Here is a 15,372-nt window from a genome sequence, read left to right as displayed (position 1 = left end):
CTACCTTCCTTTCAATTATTTGAGAGTTTGTATCCATGACCCTATTATTTAAAAAACTCTAGAACACTGGAGCTGGAGGAGCCCTTATCTAAGGCTGACATGGTACAGATAAAGAAGCGGAGGTCCAGAGAAGTGAAGAATCTTGCAAGGGTCATACACTTGGTTCGCTGCAGAGGCTGGACCAAAAAAAATCTTTTAAATGGGTTTTTATTGTTTTTTTAGAGAGGGGGGAAGAGAGGGAGAGAGAGAAACATCAACATCGATTGGCTGACTCCCGCCTGCTGCCTGCTAGGGATCAAGCCCACAACCCAGTACTGTGCCCTATAGGCGACCTCCTGGTATATGGGTTGACACTCAACCATTGAGCCACACCAGTGAGGCCGGAACCAAAATTTGATCTCTATTCTACCCTGAATGAGGGGACACCTCTAAGTGATGCCTAGACTGCCAGGCAGAGAATGGTGCTCCTAGTACCAACACAGGCAGTGGTCACAATGTGGACCACAGTGCTGACAGCCCAGGCAGAAGGCCACGTGTGATTTATGAGAGGCCAAAGTCTTGGAGAGAAAGCTGGCATCTTGTCCAACTGTCAGCAGTCTATCCTGTGCTAAACCAGAAGCACAATCTACAATGTGCCTTGTCAATTGCCAAATCTTTTTTACTTGAACTGCTATGTGGTAGCTAACTTTATCAGATACTTTTTTCTTAAACCGCTACTACTGCCTTGGTTTCTCTGTCAACATACTCTTCTGATCCTTCTTCTACCATTCTGATGATGATATCTTTTAGTTTCTTTTAAGATATCTTGTTTGGCTTCCATCTATCTATTCAGTATTCTGGGGCACCAAATTTGCTCCAATCATTGTGGATCCTGTTCAAGGCTGTGTGTTCCTGGATAAACTCAAAAATTTTACTATTACCAATGATTTGAAGTTCTCCTATCTCACCCTTGACATTTCTGTGACACATCAGTCATTTAGATTCTTTCACATTTACTAAATTTTCCAGGTAGATGTCTCAGATAACCTGAATATCCTCATACTCAACATGACCCAAACTGAACTTACTTGCCCACTCTCAGGTCCAAGACTATCTTTCTTATTCTGTTCAATGCTTCTATTATCCACCAAGTCACCCTACCCATCGACATGGGAACAGTCCTAAAACCCATCCTCCTGTTCACCACTCACATCAATCATAGTCTAATTATTTTATCTTCTAAGTAGCAGAAGCCATCCTCATTTAATTATCACAATAGTCTCCTACTTTCAATCTCATTATCCATCCTTTACTAAGTAAAAGCTTTCTATACAATATTTAAGATGATTATGAATATATAAAAAGCATTTAATTACTGTCCAATATAAAAAATAATAGATATATAGGCATTCATCTCCATGCCCAAGAAATAACAATTCTCCTGACTTTTGTATTTATAATTTCCATGCATTTGTGTGATTTTAGTACATATTTATGTACATAACATATAGATTTGGTGTGTGCTTACATTTTACATATGGACTGTCATACCTATGCATTCTTCCACAACTTGCTATGTTGTGCTCATCATGTTTGTGAGCACCATCCACGCTGACATGCAGCTCCACTTCCTTCACTTTCATTGTAACACTGTATTGCATTACCACTTCACATTGTAACACAGTATTATACAGTCATATAATATGCAGTCTCTCTGTCCATTCTCCTACTTTGTTCTTCCAGGTTACTGCTGTTAGAAACAATGCTGCAGAAAAACTTTTCTAAAATGTAAAGAAGGCATCTCCCCTGACTAAAACCATCAGTGGTTGCCCAGTGTCTAAAGCAACGGTTTCCCTCTGGGTCTAAGAGATTCCATAGGGTGCCCTTTGGGGTTACTAAGGATGGAAAGGGGAGGGGGTGCTCAATTGAACCCTGTTTACTCTGACCATTCTCAACACTCACCAAATTATGATTTCAAGCGTTCTAAATTAGTTCATATCCATTCATTTCACTAAACTTCCTAAAGTTATATTCTTTTTTTTTTTTTAATATATCTTTATTGACTTCAGAGAGAGGACAGGAGAGAGAGAGAGAGAGAAACATCAATGATGAGTCATTGATCAAGCCTGAAACCCGGGCATGTGCCCTAACCAGAATCGAACCCCGATCGCCTGGATCCTAGGTCGATGCTCAACTGCTGAGCCACGCCCGGCCGGGCCTAAAGTTATATTCTTGAGAAGAGAGTCATTCACCTTAATTCCATGTTACCATGGTGGGGAAATAAAAAATATATAAGAATCGCATGCAAAGGGAATCTTACCATCCATATTCGAATCCCGTCCGCCAAGGAAAACACCTGCACAAACTCCTCGCTCAGGGCTGTCTTGCCCCCGCTGTTGACTGGGGAAAGGAGATGAAGGCATTACATTCAGTTAACACAATTTACTACTGCAATGCTGAGCACAAAGCAGCTTCTAAATCTAACCCACAGAAAAAGTCCTTCCCCTGACACTCACACTTTGGGGGTGGTTAAAAGAGGCTTGGGGGGAAAATTATCAATTAAGCCACAAATAGCTGTAATGGGTTCTCTGTGTTACTTCAAACTAACTTTTTTCAAATTAACAACATCTGAAATGAACATACCAGTAAAGTGAGTAAAATATTAAAGGTAAAAATATAAAAGACACAGAAAATTTTTAAGGAAAATTAAAAATATAAAAGTGAATACAAAATAATTAAAGACGCGGAAAAAAGTTCATGGTATATATAAAGTAAAAAAGGCTCGTTATAAAACAATATAAACAAAATTATCTTACTTAAAAAGAATATACATATTAAAAACACATATATAGGATGGGCAAAAGTAGGTTTACAGTTGTTTATATGGAAAATAATACATTAATAAATAATAATATAATAAATAAATAATAATACAAGTGCGTTTCGTGTACTTACAACTGTAAACCTACTTCTGCCCCACCCTGTATGTAGGTGTGTATATATATGTATGTAAACAAGTATATACACATAAATATACCTAGATAGAAGGCTAGGTAGATATACAGAAAAATGTTAATAGAGATGTTCTCAAAGTGGTAAGATTATAGTTGATAATTATTTTAAGGATTTCTGTATTTTCTAAGTTCCTACACAAGTGGGTATTATTTTTATAATTCACAAAAGGATAACATATGTACTAGAACAGTGCGATGCTCTCGTTGAACCCATGTATAACGCAATGAATATTTTCTGACCATGTAGAATATGCTGGGCTCTACATCAGGTACTAGGAATACAATGCTGAGAAAAACAGACATGATCCCTGCCCTCACGTAGCTTTTAGTCCAGTTGAAAAACTTCTCCTATACATTTCTAACCCCAAAAGATAACCAATTTTTAGACAAATATGAGCAAATTAGCTAGACAAGTCACACTCTCTAAGTAGCTCAGTCTTCAAGAACCACGATCAGCCCCACTAAAGGCTGGGATAGAAAGAACTAAGACCAAGTATGTCTTCTTTAAAACAACAGTGGTAGCCATTCTCAGAAAAACCTGTATTCAACAAAATATTTCTAACTCTCACATTTAATTGTGTTTCTCTACTGCAAACAGTTATGGGTTATCTGAACATGATCTGAAAAGGAGCTGCAGAACTCCCCCCCAGCCAGAAACTTTCTGCTTCTCAGCTTTTAATTCACAAAGCTTTATTCCTCTACTCAAAGTTCCCACAGGTAACAAAGGCTGTCCAGCTCTCTAACTACAATCTGATTATGAAACATATACTGAACTGATTTCAAAACCACACAGGTCACGTTGTCCCCCATTCCCCAGCAGAGATATACTCTTACAAATGACAGTTGTTCCCATAAATTACTCATGTCTCAATGTAGTTTTATTTATTTGAGCAACTTCTTAAAGAAGATAATAATATTTGAGGAAGCAATCAAAACATTTTGGAAATCAGGAAATTCTGCAATAGGAGATCCAAAGATCTCGGCAAAAAGGTAGCAGTAATAATAATTTCAATATTGATATCGATAATAATAATAATAGCAACAGTCAATTACCTACTCTAACGGAAGGAAGCATTTGTTCCTGCTTATTTCATCTGCACCATGGAAAGAACACATCCCCTGCCAAAGTGCTCAGGGAAACCCATACCTCATCTTTAGGTAGGGTTTGAACTGGTTTCCCCTGAAGGATTATGAATGGAGAGAGACTCTCTCTCCTATGGGTCCTGTTAGGCTGCAGGCTACATACACAGGAAATACACAGAGATGGTATCCCTGGTGGAAAGAAATGTGGAGCAGGCTATCGACAAAGGAAGCCGAGCAGGGATGACGCTACAAAGAAGCTGCAAGTCTAAAGATAACAATTAATACCAACATTTTCCTCCTTAGTTATGGGCACATTCAATTACTTAAACAACTATTTTTCATTGGAATTTCTTAGAATGTTAGAGCTAATCAAATCTAAACTTTTACAGATAAGGATACTAAGGAGCAGAAAGGTTGTCCGATTAACCTGAAGCTGCACAATTTCTAGTTTTTGAACTGGTACTATAGCCCAAGTTAAGGTTTCTTTCCATTAAACTTCTCAGTAGTTTTCCACTAGAATTTTGGACAAAACAAATTATCTGCTAATTAGGAAACTCAAGGCTACTTGCCATATATTCCAGTCTGCTAACTATAAATTGATAATTAATCTTTTGACTGGCAAAGTAGACCTAAAAAGATGAAGTCTATAGTTACAGAAATATGTTTATATTTCAAATATTTTATTCGCTTAAGATAGGCTTTCTTAAAACTTAGCAATTGGCCTTCAGATGAAAAATATTCCCTGTAATATAAGTTACCATATTTTTGCAGCTTCTCATATAAGTCTGGAGTGCGATACACCAGAGCAGCAAAGGTGGCGTTCACAGCTTGATCAATAGTGGAACCAGCAACTATATCTGTCTTTGGGGCCTGCTTTCTACATGCCTGTATGAATCCTTTGAAAAGTTCTGAATATGGCCCACAGAAGTTCTGGGCAGGATCTGACTGTGCAAAATCAAGAAGAAAACGGTAGCAGGGATCATCAGGGATGTTCTTAACCTGGGAACAACAACAAAAAAAAACCATCATGTTTAAGACATTCATTCAAAAAAATAGTTTACTGAACACCTACTAGGCCAAAGCAGAAGTATAAAACACAGTGCAGACTCTCAGGAAGTTTACACCTTTTTGGGGGACACCAGACAGGTGTATGGGTTAAAAAAAAAAGCTAAACATAAATAAAACATTAAAAGCATTAAAATTAGCACTACCATAAAGCAAAAGATTATGAAGTGCCAAACGCCTAGAAGGGATACCCAGTGCTGAGAATTCATAGGAGAAAGTTGCTGGCAAGTTAGTAATTCAGAAAAGCCTCCTAGAGGATATGGGCCTTGGACTGGGCGGTGAAGACTGGGCAGGTTTGGCCCTGAGGAACATAAACATTAGCAGAAGTCAAGAGTCAGTGGGGAGACTGACCTGGCCTGAAGTCTCAGCTGGGGAGTGGTGGGAACTAGAGTCAGATAGGTAAGGTGAAAGGAGACTGTAGAGAGCCTTGACTGTCACTCTGAGGAGTTTAGACTTCACCCTGTGGGCAATGGGGAGCCATTAATGGTGCTTGGCAGTGGAATGACAAGATAATGCAGTATTTAAAAAAAACTTGGTAGGTATCAATGTGATAATGCAAGTGCAAGATGAGGGCCTGGATAAAGATGGAGACAGAGAGAATGAAAAGAGATGAGCATCACAAGGAAAAATTCACAGGGCTTGCAGCTGACTGGATAGAAAGGTGAGAACAAGGTGGAATAAAGTGATGCTAGGTAACAGTGGCTCAGTGCCTAGGAAAACAATAATGACAATAATGACAATAATAGGAGCAAGCAGTCAGGAGGGGGACATCCTGGCTTTATGCTTCTGAGTTAAAGGGAGTCAGAACACTAAAATGAAAATACCTAACTTGAAGGTACATGACGAGTCTGAGAAAAGAACCAGAGCTGGACACTGACACTTAGGAACTACTCACACAGATGTGACAGCAGGAGAGAGAAGAGGGGATAAAGTCTGGTGGGTTGCAGGGAAAGAGAGAAAGCCTGAATTAAGCCTACTCTTTAGAGAAGGAGAAATAAGAGAGGTCAATAGAAGAGGCTGATGCAGCAGTTAGATGTAAGAGAAGACAGTAGACTAACATGGAATCAAAAGAAGAGAAGGTCCGAAGGAACCAAATTTAACAGAGGTAAAGGAGAGGAAGAGTCCCTGGATCCACAAGTTAACTAAATAGCCTGGGAGTGAGGCGAGGAGTGAAGAAGGGAGGAAAAGTATTAGAGCAGAGAGAGAGGAGAGATGAAAAAGAGACAGCGGGTAAACCTGTTTAGTGTTTTAAATATTACAAGCCTAAATAATGTGCTACCATTCCAAGGAAAACAAAAAGCATAGCATGATTCATTTACTCTAAAGCTTGACTCAGTGGGGACTAGAAATAGACTCAACCTATTTGTTTAGTAACTCCATCAACAGAGATTTACTGAGCAACTGCTATAGTTCACTGAAGAGCCATCCATTCAATGTTTTTGAACACCCATTATGGACTGGCCTCTGTGGCACACAGTGGGGACACTAAATGAATGAGAGAATTTCTGCCCTCAAGGAGTTTAGCAGCTTAGTGGGGGTGATTAGATATAAACACAAACATTCATAATTTAAAGTGATAAATGTTAGTGAGCACTTTCCATTCCCAACAGAAAGACAAGAGAAGAGCAGATACCTCCTTACGATCCTGTTGTGGCTGAGTGGGCCAGCTTGCTTCTAATCCCAACTCTGGACGCATCTGATGCCTGAAGACAGGCTTCCACAAGGGGGAGTTTAGGACTAACGCCATTTTTGCCTGAGGTACTGCCACGTTACTTCCTAAGTCTGGAAAGAGAAGGCTCATGAGAGTTCTATTTTCCTTAGTATACTAAGAATCTTAGAACTGATGAAGAAAAGGTTTTTAAAAATGTGGGCATTATTAAGACTTGGGAGGGAATTCACCCACATTTACCAGAACGTAACTGTGAACTTCATGAACACCCCCCCCCCCTTCCATGAACCCAAACCATAAGGAGGTCCTGAAATGCTGCCATTCTGTGGAACAGCTTCAGCTACAAGGTGCCTCTGAAAGGACTCATCCGCATAGTCAGCTGACAGAGTGTGCACCACCTCTAGGGTATAACAGGAGACCATTTAGGAATGTTTAATTATGGGGAAATGTTCACACTTTGTAAACTTAAATTTGTAAAAAAATAATTAAATATTCATCACATACATGTTAATGAACAGGCAGAAAAAAAGACTTGGTGCAAATAAAATGTTGATAAGTTATCTCTGGGTGTTAGGGTTAAGGATGGCTTTTCTCCATTATGCAATTTTTCTACGATATTTTACTTTTATAATCAGAAAAACTCAAGAAATGATATAGACATAAAATACTCCAGAAAGTTTTATCCTATATAATTCTTGTTTCCTGGACGAATTTCATAACTAAGTTGAACAAATCACTTTAAGACAAAATCCGCATTCACATATTTATATATAACTATCCACATAAAGGACATTAATTTATTCTCTATTTCTGCATTCCTGCTGGAGTATACCAAAATTCACTTACAAAAAAGGGATGAAATGTTGCAAAAACCAGCTCCCTCCCCCACTTGTCCTCCCCCACGGCGTCAGGTGGACATTTTATTCTGGTTTGGTTTAAAGGACACTGAAAGGGAATTTTATCAGTACCTTTGCTCCTCCATTGTGTGGAGGTACCTTAACGAGAAAGCACCACCATGCTCTTCAATGTGGCTGCAGCAAGAAGGGAAGGGACAGGGACACGAACTTACGATGCACAGACTTGAGGGCCATGCACTGGGAAGCAAGGCGTCCCATCAGTCGGGAAACAAGAAGTTGTAAATCCAACCCCCAAGACACGGCAACATCAGGCAGGCCATAAGCAGTAACAGTGAACTTGTAGCCCCACTCATTGTTACTGCTGTCAGAATGAAAGAGAAATTGTAGCCGAGGACCAGCCTTAAAGGTCACTTTCTAGAAACAAACAAAAAAGTCATGTGGTCAAACAGATTTGAGGAGGCAGCATTTCAATAGAAAATGAGCATGTTCTTCATGACTCAAAACATCTAAATTTAAAATTGGATTATAGTCTCACTGTTGTAGCTTATCACATCACCAAAACTATTGAAGAAGAGATGTACAACGGGGCGGCTGCCACAGAAAATTCACCACTACACCTCGTGAAGGAGCAAAGTTAGCAGAAAACCGCTGGTCAGTTTTCTAAACCCCGATGCCCACCTGCTCAGCCAGAGCTCACACTCGCCCACTGCTTAGTTCCTATCCAACAGCACTGACAGCAGAGGGAAGGTCAGCAGTCTAAAGTAGCACTGGCCCTCCCAGCCCCAGGGACCATGCAGACCTAACTGTGAGGGGGAATCCTGGCTTTCACTACCATGGCGTGAGCCCTCCTGGACCCAATGGCCTTTCTTGCTAAGGATTACAACTCCCCCTTTCCTCTGGATGATGTGATGTAAACCAGGGGTTGGCCAGCTTTTCCTATGAAGAACCGGGTGGTAAAGCATTAGACTTTCTGGGCCATACATCTCTGTTGTGACTATGCAAGCCTGCAATTGCAGTACCAAAGCAGCTATGGGTGATACATAAACAGTGGGCATGGCTGTGTTTAAAAAAACTTTATTTACAAAACAGGTGGCAAGTTGTAGTTTGCTGAACTCTGATATAAGCCCTTCCTTTTACAAATGTATAATGTAAATGCTTCTCTTCAAAGACCATACACCTGTTACCCCTGAGGGATGCCAAAAGGAAAAGGACTGATGCAGAAGGAGGCATTTTCTCTCTTTTGGAGAATACCACTCACCTTGGGCCATTTATCAGTGCCAACTTTTGTGTCGTAACGTGTTTTCCCACCTCTCGCGTCGGTAAATTCCAGATAATCATACCTGTGAAAGCATAAGCTCTGTTACTTCCCTTCTCTCATTTTTGGCCCATTATTGTTTAGGAAAGAACAACATGTGAGTCTCACCTCTTTTCAGTTTCACACCTCTCATCAAACTCCACCTCAAAATAGGTAGCCCCTGGGCTAACAAAGACAGACACCTCATGGCAATTATTCTCATAGTTGTGGGCAGACTCCTTAGCCCATGTGTGTAACACCACGGGCCGTTCCTGTTGCCAAGTCTCGACATCCAGCTATGCAAACAAACAAGTCAAGAAGGGTTTCATCACTTTACATCTGTCCGTACGCAGTAAACTGTGTCTGTATCCATGATCTAGAGACAGCCCTGACAACCGTACACACATCATTACACAGGCCAAAAGTATACCTGACATTCCCATCTGCATACACAGGTCATCATACCCTTATTCCACAGAGCAGACAGGTGGGTTTTAGTGCACTAGAGTGACTCTGTGATTAGCTTTTATTTTCTAATTATTACAGAACTATTTCTTACAAGTCACCACTAGCATGAATTTCCAGTGGAAAAAACACTGAGTTAGGAATTTAAAGACCTTAAAGTCCTATTTGGGACTTTAGCAAATCTGAGCCCATCAACTCTCCTCCCTTTTTTTTTAAAGTCTGCCTTTTTACCTTTAAAATCGGCTTTTTAATATATGCCCTTTCTACTCCCCCAGAGTTGTTGTGAGACTCGAACAAGATAGTGAAAAAACTGTATTCTGTAAAGTTAAGTGAGAGAACTTCTTTTAAATACCAACCCATCTAATCTGCCTTGCAAATGCATTTTCACTTCTAGACTGCAATCTGGGTACTCACAGGGTTTTAATATAACTTTATGTGCTATAAAGTGATGAAATTAATCTATGCACAGCTTCCTCTGTATCTCCTTTCTAACACTGACCACGCCCAATCAACTCAGACTGGCATTTCTCCTTGTTGGCAAAACCACTGATAAAATAAGGAGGTCTGGCAGATGCAATTTATCTGTGTAAACCTGTACTCATGGCATGCTTCATTACATATGGTCACATCGCCCCTGAGAGGGGGACACAAGCAGGTTCAAGCGCCAACTTAAGTTACCTTATTCAGTCCTTCAGGGTCACTGCAGAGCCTCTTCAACAACTCTGTTAGGGTGCTGAATTCTCTCAAGAGCGTGCAGTGGGAAATGTCTAACGTGCAAAAGTCCAGCAGAAAGATTACCTAAAGGGAGATGAACAAAGCACTTAGCGTCCACCGCAGACTCTGCCTGGGGGTGCAGGTCACCAAGCCCCTCCTGCCCTTTACAAATGGCTGCCACTTTGTCTTACCAGTTGACGAGCTGCCATTGAAAACACCGAATTACATAATTTTTCTACTATGGTTTTTCCACTATACTGTGACAAAAGGGATTCCAAAATCACTCTCGTACTTGTCAGAAACTGTTCCACATCTACCAAAACAGAAAGAAAATAATATTTTTGATGGCAGAAATATCACTTGCTTGGTCATCATCAAGGGCAAGCTGTCACAGAAGCTGTGAAGGGAATTCCACATCAGGAAGATCATGAGGCCAGGAAGTGCCACACAAATGCTTCCCTCTGGCCCGGAAAAGCAGTGACAATCCAGTAAAAGGTTACCTTTAGAGTGAGTAATTTATTTTATTATTTTGTTTTTGCTTCTTTTCAAAGGGGTGGATATAACACTTTTGTAAGTGAAATTACATGGATGACCGACCCCACTGTTAGTTTCCCTCTGTTTACAATGGGTCCATCACTAGGTATGCCATATGACAGGACAAGCTTTAGGCAGCAGGGATCAACAGTGTAAGTAGTTTTGTCATAGCTGCCAAAACCAAGTTTAAGGGAATTAAATTTTCCACATATGAAGTTTCAGAACCTGCTGAGTTTCATATCATTTTCTGTGGGTTTGCGGACATAAATCTGAGTATTTTCAGCAATCAGCAAAGAACACAGCAGTGCTCACACACCTTAGACTTTAAAAGTTTAAGACTTTCCTTTTCAGGTGACTTGATTAAAACAAAGAAAACAGACTACTAAAGAGTGTGGCATCACCTAGGAGTGCTGTATGATTGCAAAGGCAATGTTTAGGTTGTGAAATGACCCAAACCTACAATAAAAAACTTGGGCATACTACCACATTCAGACAGGAAACTTTGGGCAAAAAGATATGCTAAAGAATTCTATTTTAAGAAGAAAAAACAACCCAAAGACAAATCTGATTTGTATCAAGAAAACTATATGCACACTCGATGATGAGAACTAAAGAGCGAGAGCATAGAGTCAAAGCTCAAACACCTGTTTTCATGGATTTTGTCCTGAAACTCACATTTTTCAATAAGGTCAACAGCAAGATCTTTGGCTCCAGGGTCCGTGCTCTTCAGCTGCAGGTAGCACCAGGACAGCAGGCTGCCTTGGACAGACCAGAACAGGGAGAAGAGCACAGAGCCAACCTCCGCCTGGGCCTTGTTGAGCATCAACAGTTCACACTACAAGGGAGTAGACAGAGAACGTTAACAACAAGCCATTCACAGAACACAGGCAAGGGCATTTTCTAAGACAGCAGTTATCACTGGCAAAAAAATTCTAGGGACATGGGGAATGTTCACAAAAGAGCGTTCAACCCAGAAGTGACCAAGAAAGAGGGATTATGAAACCTCTTTGCCCTCAGCTTTTTCAGAACCTCTACAAATGGTTTTCCTTCTATAACGTTCCTTCTGCCCCTTGGGAACCTTACACCCCACCAATTACCTCTTTTCCCTCTCACATCAAATCCCTTTTCTTTCTGGCTCCTTTCCCCAAGCCTTCAGTCAAATCTCTCCCACCTTAAAAAACAACTCTTATTCCCCTTTTTTTTCCTTTTTTAAAAAAAGTATATTTTTATTGATTTTAGGGAGAGAGGAAGGGAGAAGGAGAGAGATATAGAAACATCGATGGATGAGAAACATCAGTTGCTGCCTCCTGCACAGCCCCTACTGGGGATTGAGCTTGCAACCTGGGCATGTCCTGACCGGGAATCAAACCGGTGACCTCTGAGCCACACCGGCTGGGCTCCCCTATGGCTTTCTAACCATCATCTTTATTCTCTGGAGTTTCTCTGACGAGTCACCTAACCTCCAGGAATAAACACTTATACATAAGAACCACAAGATACATTCATATTGTAACTACTATATAATTGCACCAAACTGAAAAGAACCTAACTACCCCTCCAAAGTACAAAAGATAAATGAATTGCGGCACATTCATAAAGGAAACATTGTGCACATGAATCTCAAAAACGCTGCTGAGTGAAGAAACATGTCACAGATGTGTCCCCTCACTCATCTCTGGCTGATTAGGAGCCACGGCAGGCTGGGGAACCTGTGTGCTCATCTGATGGTCACAGGAGTACAGCCACATTTATACTGTAAGGGTTGAAGGGGAAAGCACAGTGGCTGCTGTATTACTTGCTCCTAAAAGCACGAGGCAAAGACAACAGGGAGTAGCCATCAGTTACCTCTCGAGCAGCAACAGAGAGGAGAGTCCTCATGACAGCCAGTACTTCACTGATGTTCATGTTCGCCAGGTCGCCTTTCTCAGGTAAAAGAAGAAGGCCGCCTGGATCCCTATCACTGAAAGAACACAAATTAGTCAAGACACCTTGTTTCAGGAAGTGGACTTACATGCTTTTTTATCTTAAAAGGTTCCAAAAAGGAACCTAGCAAGACTTCAGCGTCTGTTCAATGGGAAGTGAGGAATTTAGGTCAGGAAAAAAGCCATGGTCCCAGCTAGGTGGGGGCACTATCTGTCCTCATGTCCTTATATAAGCATAGGCCCATAAATCCTCAAGTCCTTAGAAGAGATTCTGAGGAATAAATCTGAGAATAAATCACCTTGACCACCAATAAGAAACACACCTAACCTCATGTCTGCTACCTTGACAATCCAGGCTAATCATTCCCTGTGCCCTCAAATGTTCTTCACATGACAGCCCCAGTCTCTCTCATCATCCCTGACACTCGATTCTGAACACATTTCAGAGAGCCCTCGAAGTCTGGCATCCACACCAAGGATAGTCTGATTTGCAGACAGTAGCTCGGGCTATTAGTTTTCTTCCTCCTTCAAGAGTCTATACCTTCAGCCCTGGCTATTGCAGCTCAGTTGGTTAGAGCGTTGTCCCATACCATACACCAAAAGGTCTCAGGTTCGATCCCGGTCAGGGTGCTTACAGGAGGCAACTCATCAATGTTTCCTTCACATTGATGTTTCTCTCCCTCTCTCCCCCTTCCTCTTTTTAAAATCAATAAAAAACATATTCTTGGGTGAGGATTAAAAAAAAGAGTTTATACCTTCAATAATGCAGCCTACAGGCCCAGTAGTAGTCAAAGCATGCAAAACTCTCTAAGTTACCCCCTCCCAGCGCACTTTTGTTAAGCTACCATTCTGCTGGTTTTAATGTAATTGGGTTTTTAGCCTTCAGTACAGGGCTTCAGTTTTTGTCTTCAAAGATTACTTAGAAACTGAAGTAGTCAAAGAGATCAATGGGTTCAACTCTAAATTGTCTTATAATGACCGGGACAAGATTAAGCTCTGGACAAGATTATTATTCTGCCACTACTTTAGTCATTCCTGTGACAAATGGTATCTCACTCCAGAAACTTGGCTGAGCAGAGGGAAGTACCCAAAAGCACATGAAAGGAAGGAATAGATAAAGAAAACAACTTTGCAAAGATCTGAAATACCAGACAACTAAAAAGAATTACAAACTTACCTAAAATACGTGCACAGTGAGCGGAAAGTGAGCTGCAGGGACTGCTTGTGTTCCTGCTCAGTGACATTTTTCTAGAAAACAAGAAACTACACATTCAGAAAATCTATTCCATGACATTCCAAAGACCTAGAGCAGCATGAAATGCCACTGCCAACTGTTCCCAAGCATTAGGAAAGCCAGGGTCTGCAGACCACCTCATGGTGCCCAACTAAGACCTCGCCTAGTGCTAAGAGGGAGCAGAACCACCCATCTAAACAGAAGATGGCTAAAATGAACATCAAGGTTTCCTGCAGGAAAGCTCGATGCAAATGTTCTTAAGAAGATAACTTTCAAAAGATACACTGTATTTTTCATCCCTGGGCATGCCATGGAAAGAAGAAAGAGCAGGTGACAGTTATAGAAACCACACCTCCTGATGGGGCTACTAGGCTAGAATATGAGCACTTTATTTTTTCTTAATTCAATAAATGTATTGAACACCTACTGCTATGCAAGAAACTGAGGGGGATTTAAGACCCAGGGCCCTGACTGGCATAGGAGGGTGGGAGAGATATGGTCACAAACGAGAGCAGTGTTGTTTAATTCATCAGAAAGACGAGGGAAAATATAACCCTTACCACTGCTGTTAGAGGGATAGGCTGAGGGAAAGTGACTGGGCTTCTCTGCTAATAGACAACAATGTCACTCAAAAGGTCATATGTAGTCTTTCTATTTTTATCTGTGGGACATATGCCAGCAAAAAAATCATTTGCTTAGCTGCCGGGTAAATGCTTCTAGCAAACAAACAGGACTGAGCTCTGCCCACAGTCCAGTGGGTCAGGTCAGGGATGCTGAAGGTTATAACTCAAAATGTGAAAACCAGTACCTTAAGATGATATGCAAATTTTTCAGATAGTGAAATACAATCCAAGATCCTTCCTCCTCTCTGAAACCTTTCTCAGTCACTGAGCCTCAATATGATTCTCTTCTATATGCCTACTGCATATGGGGTTAGTTTTTCCTTGTGGCAGGTGTTCCCAACTGGACTGAAGACTGCATTTTATGCTTCTTCTCTTCTGTCCTGTATTTCTATAGGCTTTTGTGCATCCCACAGAGCACTTTTATTACATTTGTTAATTAGCTGTTGCATATAGAAATGCCTTTTCAAAATGCTGCATCTCATTTTCTTTATCAAACTCTTAGTAGTAATTCTGTTAGATGCTTGTCTACACAGGCAATAAAAAATAATCTATAACCATATCATTTCTAAATATTATTGGTTTTATTTTTTTTAATTGTTATTTTGAAAATTTCTTTTCCTGGTTCTACAGCACTGGCTAGGCCTTCTATATAATACATCACTTTTATCGGGAATAAAATCCATACTTTTAATGTAAATAAATACCATCATGGTGAAGAGATGATTCCGCTGGGTCTGTCGATCAGGAAAGAAGATGGCAGCTCCACTAAGAAGGGTATTCCTGACTTCATGTTTTAATATTTCCATGGGCACAGAATCTCCATCCACCCTGTCCACCACTGATAAAAATTAACAATGGAGTCAGCTTTAATACATTCCATCTACTCACTCTTTCTATATATATACATATCTGTGTTAAC

The 15,372-nt window shown here is 40.6% G+C and overlaps 1 protein-coding gene across 2 annotated transcripts in view; it reads right to left on the bottom strand.

The window, feature by feature from the left end:
* The window catches only part of ZZEF1 (zinc finger ZZ-type and EF-hand domain containing 1), a 99,979-nt gene that overhangs the window by 42,269 nt on the left and 42,338 nt on the right, over positions 1–15,372 (bottom strand). For both annotated transcript variants that reach the window (XM_087825944.1, XM_087825943.1), the window contains 12 exons: positions 15,158–15,291; positions 13,774–13,844; positions 12,520–12,634; positions 11,350–11,509; positions 10,332–10,453; positions 10,105–10,224; positions 9,091–9,257; positions 8,926–9,007; positions 7,880–8,081; positions 6,775–6,923; positions 4,835–5,075; positions 2,300–2,379 (listed from right to left, as the gene is read on the bottom strand). In XM_087825944.1, coding sequence (XP_087682070.1) covers positions 2,300–2,379; positions 4,835–5,075; positions 6,775–6,923; positions 7,880–8,081; positions 8,926–9,007; positions 9,091–9,257; positions 10,105–10,224; positions 10,332–10,453; positions 11,350–11,509; positions 12,520–12,634; positions 13,774–13,844; positions 15,158–15,291 — 1,643 coding nt within the window. The remainder of the gene's footprint in view (positions 1–2,299; positions 2,380–4,834; positions 5,076–6,774; positions 6,924–7,879; positions 8,082–8,925; positions 9,008–9,090; positions 9,258–10,104; positions 10,225–10,331; positions 10,454–11,349; positions 11,510–12,519; positions 12,635–13,773; positions 13,845–15,157; positions 15,292–15,372) is intronic.

Source organism: Miniopterus natalensis, chromosome 17 (genome assembly GCF_054644295.1).
Source record: "Miniopterus natalensis isolate mMinNat1 chromosome 17, mMinNat1.hap1, whole genome shotgun sequence".
NCBI classification, from domain to species: Eukaryota; Metazoa; Chordata; class Mammalia; order Chiroptera; family Miniopteridae; genus Miniopterus; species Miniopterus natalensis.
Note: the sequence above shows the minus strand (reverse complement) of the source record. Positions and strands in the feature narration are given on the sequence as shown.